General features: G+C 34.2%; 1 protein-coding gene across 2 annotated transcripts in view; it reads left to right on the top strand.

The window, feature by feature from the left end:
- Positions 1 to 5285, top strand: part of LOC145296176 (ubiquitin carboxyl-terminal hydrolase BAP1-like) — a 41763-nt gene extending 36478 nt beyond the window's left edge. For both annotated transcript variants that reach the window (XM_080142392.1, XM_080142387.1), the window contains one exon: positions 4933 to 5285. In XM_080142392.1, coding sequence (XP_079998518.1) covers positions 4933 to 5139 — 207 coding nt within the window. In that variant the 3' untranslated portion in view covers positions 5140 to 5285. The remainder of the gene's footprint in view (positions 1 to 4932) is intronic.
- Positions 5286 to 16090: the final 10805 nt, after the last annotated feature.

Genomic DNA, 16090 nt, shown 5'->3' with positions numbered 1-16090 from the left:
AAGTGATGTTTTAGTGGAAAAATTAAGTAAAAAAAAAAAAGCATTCAAAGTAAAGAAATATAATAAAAATGGTAAGGGGGGGTAGTTATGCGATGGGGCAAAAATAACTAAATTCAGCTTATCTTATTTTCCAAGAAATATCTGGTGTTCTTTTTTTACCTGTTACTTGTACCATGTAAACTAATACCAATAGAATGTTTGAGTTGTCGGCAATTGATGTAGCATCCAAACCAGGTTTATCTGGGGGTGTGGTTATGTAAATACCTACGAACATTAAAAACAAAACCCATCCAACCACAGATGACACCCATGGAGGCCAACGACCGTTCATGAAGAGTAGGAAGTGGAATTTTGATCCAGTTTCCACAGCCTCGTAACTCACTTTCCCTCCTATTTAGTCCTTTAGATCTCACATTCCATTAGTGATGTTTCTTCTTGCTTCTCTATAAATGGGCCAAAAAAATCTTTTTTACAAGAAAAATCTGTAAAAAATCTTTATAATGAACGTACTTGTCACTGCATGAAGATGTTATATTCCAAAAATCACGTAAATCAATCAAGTAGTTTTCTTTTTTTATTTAAGAAAATCAAATATTATGAGATATTTTATCGAAGAATGACTTCACGCCATCTTGTTTATGAATAATACACTGCTAGCGACACCTATTGGGAATGTTTGGAATATAAGATCAGCAGAGGGCAGACAATCGACTTTCCACGCTCTAGAAAAAAAAAACTTGGAAAATTAAGACATTTATAGGTTTTTGGGGACGTTGAAAACGAAAATAACGTTTAAAATTCCAGCAAACGAGTAGTTTTCAAGATATAAAGAATTTTACGTAAATTAAGCACCCACACGTTGATGCTCCTCCAACAAAAATTCAGCAAATATGTATTTCAGTGGCGTAAATTATTTGACCACCAAAACTGTCTTCACATCCCTCGGCTAACATCCACATCTGTGATGACTTCAACGTCCATAACGTGGAATGGCTGACCCATTCAAATAAGACAGATGATGAGGGGAGGTTTTGTCATGATTTTGCCATTGCTTATGACCTCACTCAGATTGTTCGCGAACCCACCCGTGTGCCCGATACACCCAATCAATATGCAAGCCTCTTAGACATTTTTCTTTCAACTTCCCCTGAGCTATGTTCATGTACCGTTCATTCTCCTTTAGGATCCTCCGACCACTCCGTCGTATCAGTTAAGATAAAAACAAAGTGTAAGAAGCCATCAGACGTACCCCTCCACCGTACTGTATACCGATACTCTATGGCTGACTGGGATAGCTTCCGTACATTCATATCTGATTTACCTCTGCACTCCATGTTTAAAAAGGAAGTGTCCTCTATAGTATCAGATCTGACCGAATGGTTAATTGTAGGCATAGACCAATTCATACCATCAAAAAAATTCCAACAAAAACCTAACAGCCAGCCATGGTTCTCCCCAGAATGTGCTGCTGCTATCGCGCACAGAAATCACTTTTTCCATAACTACCAACGTAATAGATGCAGAGACTAAAGCTGCTTTCAGGACTGCCAGCAACCACTGTAAAAGAGTAATAAAAAATGCAAGAGAGCTATATGCCCAGTCTGTTAAATCCAAGGTAGCTGATCAGCGGCTTGGTTCCCACCAGTTTTGGCAAATAACAAATAGGATCCTGAACAGAAGTGTGCGTTCTATCCCAACCATTATCAATGGACCAGAGGTTATCTCGTCAGCGTCAGACAAGGCCAAACTATTTGCAAAGAACTTTGCAGCTAATTCTACCCTATGCGACGAAGGCCATCAACTCCCCATATTTCCTCCTATAACACAGAACAAGCTAGGTAATATATAAATATCCGTGCATGAGGTCGCCAAGCTAATAAAAAACCTAGATTCCAGTAAAGCAACTGGCCCTGATGGCATCCCAATTATAGTGTTAAAAAAGCTTCAACCAGAACTTGCTCCCATACTTACGAAACTATTTAAGCGCTGCCTTAAGGAGAAGTGCTTTCCGACCCCCTGGAAGACCTCATCAGTTTGCCCTGTATTTAAGAATTCAGGTGATAAGTCATCTCCCTCTCAATACAGACCAATAAGTCTTCTCTGTGTTATGAGTAAGTTACTGGAATCAATATTAAATAGAGAAATAGTCAACCACCTCAGCAGAAACAACCTTCTTAGTGACACACAATATGGTTTCCGCTCTGCAAGATCTACTGCAGATGTGCTGACGGTTATATCCCACAGGATTAGTGAATCTCTTGACAAAGGCTTCCTTTCTAGGGCAATTGCTCTTGACATATCAAAGGCCTTTGACAAAGTATGGCATAAGGGTCTACTTCACAAGATTTCCAGCTACGGTATAACTGGAAATGTTTTCTCAATCATTAAATCATTTCTCTCCGATAGGCTCATAAGAGTAGTGGTAGATGGACAAAAATCGGAGGCCTGCAATATAAATGCTGGAGTCCCTCAGGGGTCAATCCTCGGCCCAACTCTCTTCCTGATCTACATCAATGACCTCCCTAAACACATATTTAAATCATTCGTTGACATCTATGCTGATGACACGACCATCTACGGCAACACATCAAAGGCTGTAAATGACGAAGTTCTCTCGGATTCTCTCTCCTCTGATCTCGAGCGCGTGGTTCAGTGGGGGAAGATGTGGCTAGTTACCTTTAATGCATCTAAAACCAAACTCCTATCCTTACATCATCAACGCTCTGATCCCCAGCTGGCATCAATTGTGATGGATGGCTCTCGTCTGGGTGAGGCCCCGTGTTTTGACAAGCTTCTGGGTTTGACCTTTACTCCTGATCTGAAATGGAACACGTACATCAAGTCTGTTGCCAAGGTCGCTGGAAAGATGGTGGGATCCTTCTACCGCTCCAGAAGATATCTCACTACTGATGCAATTCTCTATCTATATAAAAGCCAAGTACGGCCAAGGATGGAATACTGTTGCCATATCTGGGCAGGAGCTGCCAAAAACAGCCTATCATGCCTTGACAGAGTACAAAATAGACTTCGTGGTTTAGTGGGGGATGCCCTTTTCTCTACCCTGCAACCCCTCTCCCACAGAAGAGACGTTGCGAGCCTATCCTTGTTTTATCGTTATTTTCATGGCAGGTGCTCGTCTGAACTCCAATCCCTGGTCCCCCCTCGCCAAACTTTCACAAAAATCACCCGTCTAGCTGAATCCACTGTGAAAAATTTCCCCCACTCTATATCTGTGCCTAAATCAAAACGCGGATTTCATGAGCAAAGCTTCTTTCTTAGAACTGCACGCCTGTGGAACTCTGTTCCGTCTGCCTGCTTCCCTCCGGACTACAACTTGGATGTCTTCAAGTCTAATGTTAACAAATTCCTAATGAACCGCCCCCCCTAATTAAACACTTCATAAAATCTCCTCACTAACGTGATGTACTTGCAATAACCCTTATCCCTGAGTGGCTTCCGGGCCTTGATAAGTGGTGATCACTGTGTAAAAAAAAAAAAAAAAAAAAAAAAACTGGTGGCCATAAAGTGGGTGATCATTATATGCTAAATTATTTTAGAAAAGTGATCCCCCACTTTCTTTTAAATTTATATTTCCTCATATCTTGGAAACTACTCATTTGCTGGAATTTTAAACGTTATTTTCGTTTTCAACATCCCCAAAAACCTATAAATGTCTTAATTTTTTTTTCTAGAGCATGGAAAGTCGATTGTCTGCCCCTATCTGATCTTATATTCCAAACATTCCCAATAGGTGTCGCTAGCAGTGTATCATTCATAAACAAGATGGCGTGAAGTCATTCTTCGATAAAATATCTCATAATATTTGATTTTCTTAAATAAAAAAAACAAACTACTTGATTGATTTATGTGATTTTTGGAATATGACATCTTCATACAGTGACAAGTACATTTATTATAAAGATTTTTTACAGATTTTTCTTGTAAAAAAGTTTTTTTTTGGGCCCGTTTATAGAGAAGCACCACTATTTTTATATAAAACCTAAAGACCTTGTTTTTTGGTCACTATGAATTTTTTATGGGAGTAGGGGATAAATGGAGAAAGAAATAAAACCAACGTAACTTTGGCAAAAAATCAGTTTGTGCATTAAAGATTTCTGATTTCTCTCTAGAACATGTGAATAACAGATCAAAAAGTTTGGTTGGAAATTCATCACAACTCATTATCTTTGTGTGTGAGTATATATATATATATATATATATATATATATATATATATATATATATATACTCACAGAGAATGTAAGAAAATAAATTACCAAAACGGAAAGCAACCAGAAGTGTGATGAGATTGAGGTTATCTAATAGTTTGCAGATAGTCAGCTGGGAGTGTCTCAGAAGGCAAGTCATTTCTGCTTATCAGTCACTCTAAAACAAAAGACTGGACATAGGATTTCTAGTCATAATTTCTGGTCTAGTAGTCAGATTTGTTTGAGTCAGTTTGCAGCCTGTGGAGGTCTCGAAGAGAATTCAGCTTCGAGCAGATCAAGATAGACGAAGATGTAGGCAGAGATTTAGCGGATTGACGCAGTCTCGAAATGAACAAGCTTAAACCAAACGACAATGATACTTTGACAGACAAATTATCTCAGTTGGATTCTAGCTAATACATTAGAACTTAATTAAGATGGCGATGCTAGCATTTGAGGCTCTTTTTCTGCAACACCTATCCAGAGCACAGCTGATTTATACGCAATGTATCAAAGTTTGTGTTTTGTCTTATGAGTTTGCATTGCTTTATTGTAAACTAGGGTACATGTCCTCAGCAATCGTCAAGACGAGAGACGACAATATGGCCAGAACAAGAGGTGAAGTCAAACAAATTACTACTGCGTTGGAGTTGGTAATCATCAGGACCTGGTATATGGTTGTATGCAACTAATTTTCTAAAAAATTTTGTTTCTTTTAATCCAGATTGATGATTGTCGACGAACCCACAGTTACGACCAGTTTATCTGTACGTTTTTGTCCATGCTGGCTCAAGAGGGTCACCTTGCAGAACTTGTTGAACAACACATGCTGACCACTAAGCGCCAGGGGGTTAGTATTGGACGGCTGAATAAACTACCAGCCACAACCCAAGACAGACGCAAACGAGCCAGAACTAAACGTCGAAGATGAATTGACAACTCGTGTCCTTTGTATTTTTTTTTTGTTTTTTAACCATCAACACTTGAATTCACAATCATTTTGCTTATGACAAATCTTTCATCTTGTATCACGTATCATATTCCATTGTACAACATTTTTCAACGCACTCCCTCCTCAAAAATCTTTGTTGTTCAATTTTTTTTTTAAAGAATTCTGATTATTTATTACTAGCAGGCCGCCCAGCAATGTCCAGCCGTAAAATACGTTCCAATATATTTTCATTTATGCTGATTTCATATCTTATTATAGAGTTAATTTTTTATTGATTTTTATATTGTACCAATATCTAGTAATAACCAAGCATGGCTCGATTGTAAAATATGGTTAAATATGATATTTTAATTTATGCAGATTTCATATTTACTATTATAGATTCAGTTCTATATTGATTATTATATTGTACCCTAATATAATAGTAATTTCAGAAGTTTAAAAAAATATATGACTTGGATACCATCAGCTAGAATCAAAACCAAATGTTTCAAGGAAATAACAGTAGAGTATGGGAATACTAGCAACGTCTCTTTGGGAGTAAAAGGCGTTTGAGTTTGCAAATGATGAATAGAATGGACAGTTTGAATATGAAGACACTTTACAAGTATTTGTTGACATTGGATTTGAAGATGACCTTCAGGGAAGTAGTCCTATGATAATTTGTTCCATGAATGGAAAGTTTTTGGTAGCAGTTGTAGTAAGACGAGGTTAACATCAAATGATTCCTCAATTATTATTTTCAAGTTTTTAACAAGCATTTCTTGTTCTTAATTGAAAATTGGCAATCATTTTATGTAAAATTTACATCTCTCTAAAAATTGAACTGTATTATTTTTATATTATTTAAGAACTTTATCTTCAATTGCTATTGTGATGAAAAGATTGTTTTTTAATTAAATAACAAAAATCTCAGAGGGTTGTGACAAAGTCTGCATGGGATGTTTAACATAGAGGATTGATCATTTTAGGTAGTTTGAAAAAAAATCATTTTAGTTAAAATTGCAGTATAGTTAACAGTCATGAAATCATAAATTGAAAAAAAAATACTACACACAGTTGTATTCAATTCTCTACCAACCTGTATACTTTTAACATGATGAAACCATAAGTTTTTTTTATTTCAGAATTCGTGTCTCAATGTTCATGTTGCTATCATCACATAACTAAAACTAAAATGGCTGATTATATGAGCCTTTACATTTGCTAAATTAACACTGAAAATATGGTAAAAACATTACTTACTCTACCACTATATTTAAGTTCCAGTGGCAAGCCATGCCCTCTGAACAAAAACCTTTGTAAAACCACACTTGATAGTCTATATTTAGTGAGGTCCCTAATTTTAGTTGCCATATTTTTTTAGTGGTTTTATACAATTATAGACATAAAATTTTGAAAGAAAAACTTAGTTTCCATACATTAAACCAATAGAGAATTAAATTCTACTTTCATTTGTTGAATTCTCAATTGTTAACTAAACTGTAATTTTACCATATTTTATATGCAAATTTGATGCTTAATTTATAGTAATCTAAAAATTTAAAGAAAAATAATGAAAATTTTAGAGTTGGGTTCGTGGAACATGTCTTATATGTCCATTTATATTTCGTTTTCTCTCATTAATCTCATCTCAATCAAAAAACTTAATTTTGAATCATCATTCATCAAGTAATAAAGGAAAAAACAATACTTTTGTCTTTCTTGTTTTTAACTATTTTTTTTTTTTATTGTAAAATTTGCCATTAAATTGGAATCTCACTTTTAAGTTTTTTTGTTTTTTTTTTTGCTTCTTTGAAATTTATTGTTCATGGAAGTCATTTGACCTTTAGAAAAGAAATTACAGGATTTATTTATCTTTCAAGAACCAACTTTAAAGCTGAGTTATGAGTGTTACAGAAGCTGTACTCTGGTTGACAATGACCGCTTGTCTAATGTGTTGCATAGCTAGAAAAAAGGGATCAGATGTTGTGAGTGATGTCCTGACAAGAGAGAAAGAAATGATGAGTGGCTGTTTTTTTTTTTTTTTAGTAGTGATCCTCCGAGACAGGCATTTATTTAGTCTCATATCGATCTTCCCTTTCTCCCAAAAGCCATGCTGAGGAGGGGGGGGGTCATTTAAAGCGTCTTTAATGTCAGCAGATTGCTAAGTATAATTTTGCAATATTTTGGCCAGAAATATATGATGTCCATAAATATATGAACCGTAAAAAGTGTGTGTTGTGACTTTATTATGTGTTCACATATGATAAATATTGGACAGGTATATTTTTGTTAATTGAGAATGACAGTAAACATGGTTTAGTCGAGGTTAGCTTAGTGTATTTGAAGGTTAGCTCGATTTACTTTGAGACATGACATGGCCTGAAGAAGACAGAGAGAAGTAGTTCAATCAGAAGCTCTAGAGTGCAAACAGTGCATTGAGAAATGTCCTGTTAAAATGGGATTAACCAATCTATCTCTTCCCACTTTACTAGCTATTAATTAAGAACAGACGGTCTCAGATGAATAAACCTAATTTTGTTTTCAACCATTATCTCTTCATAGTCCTTTTTTGGAGGGGGGTAGGAGTATGTATAAACGTATTTGCAAACAGTATTTTCTTAGTTAAGTTCACAGTAAGGGATGCGTGATGGTATGAAGGTATGAACGTTTATGTATTTTAATTGATTTTGTGCTGTGAGACATTAGACTTCTCAGAAAGGAGGTGAACTTAACATGTTGCTTATAAAAAAGGGATGAGCAACTCTAATGTGCTAAATATGGGCGGCTCACATTGTAATAAGACACAGATGAACAAAAATGACATCTTACCTTTCTAAAAGACAAAACTATGAGACAGCATCGGACCAATGCATTTTGTTATGTTATATAAGAAGTGTATCACGTCTCCTGCTGACAAGTAAAACATTTTTTAGACAGACTAGGTGAGATGAAGATAACAAAAAAAAGAAGACTGACTCGTGTACAAAAATATAAAGAGTATTTATTTCAGGAAAATAAAATGTCTTTTTTCCAGCAATACAAAAATTTAAAAAAATTACTGTATACGATGATGATGATTTTATTCTGGCCAGTTTCCTGTCATTTTGATTCATTGAAGGTTGTTCACTTGCTGCTGATGTCACAAGGTCAAAGTTGGTTGTACTACTATTACTATCATTTCAATCTTTGAGAGGAGAAAGCTGTTGTTTATACTTATTTGCCTTCCCATCGGGGCCTGAGTTAGACAAAAGATCAGTTTTTAATTTGGGGAAAATACTGCTCCTCTAAAACGGGCACTCTGGATTGGGACAAAAATAAAGATTGTTTCTGTTGAGAAGCATTTCTCCTTTACTAATTGAGAACAGAAAAAGATAAAGTGTCTTATCAGAACGGATTTGCTTCTAACCAAAAAAGGATTGGAAAGCTGCTATACGTGTTGCAGGCAGAATGTAACAGGAATGACCAATGAAAATAAAGATGTGTACAGAGAGAGAGAGAAAGAGAGAGGAAATATTTTCTATTTATTTCACACATCATGTGCTGAAGCTTTCAAAAGATGAGCATCCGGTTTTGTTAGAAAGTGTTAGCAATAAAAGAACACAACAGGAATAAGAACATGTATTTCATTCAATCTGCCTGTCTATTAATAAAAGGAAATTCTAAACTTAAGCATAACAGACAGACGGCATAATCACATTGACACGCTGATACTCATTAGATCACAAAAATTAAACAAGGTTGAGCCTGGTCAATATCAATATATGGGTGCTATTCGCAACCTTGTTTAACTACTGCAATCTAATGAGTATTGGTGTGTCAATGTGATTATGCCGTCTGTCTGTTATGCTTAATTTTAGAATTTTTATACAGTTGAGGATCAGATGTGAATTTAATATTCCCTTGACACTTCTTCCTTTGGAGGAAGTCGGTTCAATCGGCATAGAGTGAATGCCGTTTGTCATGGCAGACAGAGCCTTTCACAGAGATGTGTGGACACATCTAAAAATATTATTTTATAATTAAGCATGACTGAATACAATGGTGAAGGCAGCTTCTTTGAGTGAACTATATCTGACAATATTTTGGACACAAAAATGATTTCTGGCATGAAAAATGATTTTGGTGCAAAGACAATGACTACTGTTGTTGATTTTTTAAAAAAAACGTTTGCAGTTTTTGGTAACGACCATTCATGCTTCTGCAACATCATCTTGTGTACATTGGAACAAACACAGATTGGATCCAGTGTTTTAATTGTAAAATTTATTTATGAAATATTTATGGTTATTCAACTTATAAAAAAAATTAAATCAAAATGTCCTCATTTTAAGAATTTTAATTTTTAAAAATAATTTCTTTATTATAAATAAAAATATCATAGGTTGCATTCTATTTCTTCATATTTAAAGCTGTCAAAAACTTCAAGTATGGAAACCTATAACAATGCTGGGATTCAGTAGATTTTTTTTTTGTTTTGTGCTTGATCTAGAAATTGTTAAATTACCCTGTTCATCTTGTATTCTTGGTGTATATACATCATCAGTGACCAATGCAATTATTTTTATTTTAATCAAATTTAAAATCCAAACCTTCACTAATAACTAATGTTATACATGCATGTATGTTTTTAGCTGAAATAAAAGCCATCTTACATGCATCCTTGATATTCTATTACTTTAAATGACACTTCTTAAAAAAAAAATAATAGATTTATTCAACCAAAAGCTCATCATGTATCTGAAAGGTAAAAAAAGTGGACATATAAAGAGAGAGTTGCTTATATTTGAAGTGCATTTCTTAAATTACATTGATATTTTATTAACAACTCTTACTCTCACTGATGCTTCAATCTGAACTATTTTTGCATAGGAATCTTTTAAGTCTGAGAACAAATGTCATATCCAGCCACTTCATTAGCTTCCAGTTCTCAGAAGTATATGGTTTTTATCAACATACACTATCTAATATCTCCATCAGTAAATATGTGTAACAATATTTAACAGCAAATATTGAAAACAGTTTAGTAAACCGTCTTTTCTGTCTTTGTTGGCATTTTTACCTATTATTTTATCTTATTGTTCCTTACCATTATCATTAATCAACTATATTGAAACTTTTTGAATATTACGAAGTGTGTATATATATATATATATATATATATATATATATATATGATTGTTGAGCTGGATTAAATCCGACGATATGAAATAAAATGGAGGTGGAAGGACCTGGATACTCAACGTTTCGCCCGATTTTTAATCTCTACGATATTTTATCTTTTAGACGTAATCCACTACACTAGTTTACTCTAATTAGTTCTTCTCTCATAAAATGTATATACATGTATATATGACATCTAATTTACATAAGGAAAACATGCTGCTCTCCCCCATCATTATATATAGCCCCAATCCTCCGACTCTCTCGTCAATGACCATCCCTCTTGAAGAAGCCCGCATAAATCGGGCGAAACGTTGAGTATCCAGGTCCTTCCACCTCCATTTTATTTCATATATATATATATATATATATATACATATATATATAGTGTATATTTAGGCAGCATTTTTTCATTTAAACAAACATTGGTACAGATAACAAAAAGCTTTCATTTAGTTATAACTTTTTTATTTTCTTTAATTTTTCATATGATGCTTTTTGTGTATAGATTAATGAATATCCCATAGTTAGATTTTTCTTTTCGAAGTATGTCGCGATTTTATTGCTTTTCATCCTTCGTCATGACATTGTCAGGAGAATGTGTAAGATTTGGTTGCGCTGACGGACAAATGCTAGTTAGTAGCATTAGCAGTTGGAAAGCAATTAATGCATGTGAAGCCGTTTGTGCCCAGTGGGGAGGGAGGGAGTGTCTAGTTTTGAGGTGAGGGCAAGGGGGAAAGAGGTTACGATATGCATTTTAAAATGTTTTGGCTAGACGTATATGTAACCATATTTAGGACAGGTTTCTGAATTCTTATATATACTGCTCCCAAAATTTTTTATCTTTTGATGTTGGTTTCATGGTGTATTATTTCTGTGTCGCTGACTAAAATTTCTCTAACTTTGGAGGGAGGCAGTTATGTTTTTGCTATAAATGTTGTAATATAGCACTAGATTCTACATTATGCATGGTAAGGCGATAAGATGCCATCATTGTGTAACCGATATAACCAACATAACTAGTTTTTTGGGGATTTTTTTTGTTATTATAGGAGTTACACTCTTGCAGCAGGCATTTGAACTTATAGATTATGTTGGTTCATTCTAGTGGTTTGAGGATAGGAGAGACATTGTTTTTTATAACTAGGTTTTGGGTTTTAAATCTTTTATAATATATAATAAGTCTAAGGTTATTTTTGTCAGTGGGGAAAACATATCTATGAATAATATTTTATGGTCTTTTCTTCCAATTTAAATCCTGGTTGTAATAGAAAACGTTAATTATATTGGATGTTGATGTTGATCGGTATTACTATTTATGCTAGGGTTTTTTAAATTCTGGAACATTAATTATCGACTAATATGTAGTTTGAAAATCCGTTATTGATGAGGACTTGTTTGATATTTTTTAGTTCGAATAGTGTTTTTTTTTTTTTTTTTTGTCAGAGGAGATTAGGTTGGTGTGATAAAAAGGTTTTTGATAATAGCTATCTTAAATCGGTGGCGACATTCGCTATGGTCACATTCAATGCTGCCAAGATTAAGCTTGTTTCCTTCAATAATTACAAGAAACCTTCTCTACCACTAATAGCAATGGCCAAAAACACATTACCTAAAAGTACTTCCTTTAAACTTCTCGGCCCAACGTTCATAGGGAACATGAATTGGAACAGATGCATTGAGAGCATTGCCAAGGCTGCTGTGAAGAAGGTGGGATCTCTCTACCGTGCTAGAAAGCTATTTACACCTGAAAGTATCCTGCACCTATATAAGGCCACCATTCACCCATGTATGGAGTACTGTTGTCACATTTGGGCTGGTGTATCTGCTACTAGTCTTTCACTCCTGGACAGGAATCAAAAGAAAGTCGCCAGCCTGAACTGTCATGTAAGCTTCAGCCTTTGTCCCATCGACGAAATGTTGCATTTCTCTGTCTGTTCTGCAAGTATTTTAATGATGAATGCTCTGACCAACTACAAGCACTTGTACCCCCTCGACATAGATATCCCCAACAAGCAGCTAAATCCCACCCCTACACATTAAAGAAAGCCTTCTACTCTAATAGTTTCTTCCCCAGAACTCGCTTCCGGGATTCTGCTTTCCCAACTGTACTGACATGCAGAAGTTCAAGTGTAATGTGAACAGACATCTTGCTGCTCATCTCCCTTCTTAATATCCCTGCAACTTATGTCCCCGATAGTAACCCCCCCCCCCCTACTTCAAAGTGGTACTGTGCCTTGTTGAGGGTGAAAATTGAATTTTTTTTTTTTTTTTTTTTTAAATGGCAGAAGTAAAGGCTAGCAGGTTTCTTGTAGTTGGACGTGCTGAAGGTGTTGCTAAAAGTATCAATGAGGACGTCAAGAAAAGGAATTTTATTATTAACATTCATTTCTATTGTGAATTTAAGTATTGAGTTATCTTAAAAGAGCTCCTTCAGTCTTAGTATTTGTTCATCGTTATCAGCTAGGATGAGAATATCGTCAACATACTGCACATAAATAGAAGGTTTGCTGGTGTAATTAAATATCTGGTTTTTGATGAGATCACTCATGTAAATAGCAGACCAAAGATGGAACCCATTGAGATTCCCTCTATTTGAGTGTAAATATTCCCTTTATAGCCGTAAAAGGTACCTTAGTGTATAAACTGTATTCTTTTGTTAATTTTAAGGGTAGGGAGAGACGGGTCATTGTATATGTTGTTAAGGAGTATGTCAATTTTTTTTTTTTTTACAGGAACATTTGTGAATAGACTTTCTACATTGAGGAAGGCGATGACTTTGTTGTAGGGTTGTTTGTCTTTTAAAATTTGTATCAGTTCATATGTTGATTTAACACTATTTACTAGGGAAATATGGGCTAATGAGATCATTAAGTACTTTGGTTAGGGAATAGATTGGGGTGGTAACCTGTTGTAACGGAGAGTTTGGTTTATTGGTTTATGTATTTTCATCATTCCGTATAGATATCCAGGTTTATACTCACTAATAATTTTGGGAAGTTGGTAATTTCCAATTTGGGCACTATTAGCAGTGATGAGTTTGTTGACTTGTGTTTTTAATATGTTCGTAGGGCTGTTATTCATTTTTTTTAATTTTGAGCGGTTGTCAAGGATGGTTTGTAGTTTTTCATGGTAGTCAAGGCTTGCTAAGTAAGAGGGATATGTTTTTTTTATTGGCTTTTTTTTCTGTGATATTGGCGTGATTGCAGAGATCATAAGCAGCTTGTTTTAGGTTAGAATTGAGTTTGCCTTTTTTTGTTGTTGTTGTCAAGTCGTTTTTTTTATGGATTCGGCTTTTTGCATAAATTGGAGTGTGGTGATTTTGTTTTCAGTTTCAAGTTTCACTATGTTTTGATAAAGTAATTCAATTTCGCCTTTTTTGTTTTAGTGATTGAACCGATTAAATAAGTGGCAATTAATTAGCTTCAAGGTTTAGAAACTTCCTTTGGGTGCTCGATGAGTTCATGGTCGGATAGGTTAATATATGTATATATTAGTGATGGGACGATTCCAATATTTTCCCTGATTCTGATACAATTACCGATTCCGATTCTTTATAAATCTCTAAATATTTAATTATGAAATAGTTATTTTTTCCTAATTATTGTAAAAACAAATGCTAAATGTGCAGAGATTTTCTTAAACGTGAAGAAATACACTTGTAAAGGATGAGCTACAGTTAAAAATCAATAAATCTTCATTATTTTTTCATTACTACCATCAGTGGAAGAATTTTCTTTTAACAAAATTAAGTAAAAAAGGGCAATTAAAAGAATCGTTTTCGGCTTCGGAAAATATGTACTAATTTTTTCAATACCCATTGCCAATACCCCTAAAAGTTCCAATTTTTCCGATTCTGATTAATCGTTCTAACACAAATATGCATATATTTTTTTATTAATATAAACAAATTTACATGGTTGTGAGATTTGAGGACTGGCTTTTTCTGTGGAAAGCAACCATTTATTAAGTTGCTTGATGAGGACTTTTGGTCTTAACTGACCATTTGTGTGAAACATTAGCATTTCCAGTGTTGCAACCATGTAAATTTATTTATATTAATAAAAATATATCTTGTTCTTCTTTTAGTAAGCACTCTTAATAACTTTGTTAAATTCATTAGCTATCACTCTTGAATACCTTTAACCTGGTGTCTGTGTATATATATATATATATATATATATATATGTATCTGTGTATATATATATATATATATATATATATATATATATATGTGTGTATATATATATATATATATATATATATACACACACACACATTCTTCATATGTTGGTCAACATATTAAAATAAAATGACTTGACATTTGTACCGGCAAGAAACAAGATATATCCTGTAGAGAAAATTACTGATACAGGTTATGTTAATAACCTTGAAATTTTTAATGGCACAACTAAACAAGCAGAAGCTCTATAACATTGCCTAAAAAAATCCAAGCAAATTGTATTGTTTTTTATTTTGTTTTTATTTTATGAACACAAGCAAGACAGAAGACAGTCCCTGGACCAACATGGAAATATCTCTTCCCATAAATAGGACTTGTATAAAAAATATTGATGAATTTATCCTGGCAGTAAATTTGCAAAGCAAAATGCGCACACAAGTAAATGTGAAAATCAGCAAGGCCTGAGCTTGACAAGATAAAAGCAATCTATAAGTTAAATTTTCCTATCAAGATAATACATAATTTCCTTGAAGCTATTGTTACATCAGTTTTCATATATGGAAATAGCATTTGATGGCGTGTACATCAGAATTTGAAGCGGTGCTCTTAACATCACAGAAGAAAGCAGCTCAACGGACACTATCCTCAGATATAAGCCTTGATCAGAGAGAGAACCAGATTTTCTGATAATTGTTGGAAAATTAAGGATGAAATCATTGGCAATGTTCTTTTGTGGAGGCAAATTCGGGGATGTAGTTCAAACTGCACAGGTCTTGCGTCAAGCAACTAGCAGAGAACTCACAATGTGCAGATGAAGAAATACCTCTTGTGCTGGAGGATAGGGTGACATTATGATATTGAGTACTTTTGCAATTTTTTCCCTATTATTTTATGTCTTATCCCACTACCAGGTTTGCAACAGGGTTTGCATATGTTTCATTATCATAAGTATCCAATGGGCATGCAGAGGGAGGTGGAATGCATACAAATTGAGGGGGGTGGTACATCCATTCATACTGAAGTTATCTCCCTTGTTCATATCATTTTTTAATATTTGAAGCATACAATCAAGAAGTTGGCCATGAACATCACCAGTCCTCTATGCACCACTTCCCTGTCCCGGCATGAATATTCAAAATAGTATATGTATCAGATGTCAGCAGTTGGGACAACCGAACAGCTATAATTATGAGTTTTTTTGTTTTTGTTTTTTTTTTAAATGGAGCAGACAATTCAGATTTACCAATGAAAAATGAAAGTTTAATCTGCAATTGAGAGTTTCCCCTTAGTTTGACCTTTCAACTTTTTCGAAATTGAAGGTCATGATTCTTAAATTTCACTTTATATTTCCTGAAAGCATTTTGGAACAAATAATTCCATCCTTTTCCTACTTTTTTATTTATTTTTTTTTTATAGATGTCAGTTTTTAAATATATATATACTAGCTAATATATTCACAATCATGTAATAGTTTTAACAAATTACATCAAAAGTAATTGGGAAGTCAAATTCTGTTTGTATCTTTGTAAAACGACATTTTTCTTACTTGAAATAAAAATATTTTTGACTTCCTCCATGTGTGTAGCCCTCTTTCTCACTCTC

The sequence above is a fragment of the Euprymna scolopes genome, chromosome 2, assembly GCF_053919585.1.
Source record: "Euprymna scolopes isolate OS-2025 chromosome 2, ASM5391958v1, whole genome shotgun sequence".
NCBI lineage: Eukaryota > Metazoa > Mollusca > Cephalopoda > Sepiida > Sepiolidae > Euprymna > Euprymna scolopes.
This window is presented reverse-complemented; position numbering and strand designations above follow the sequence as displayed.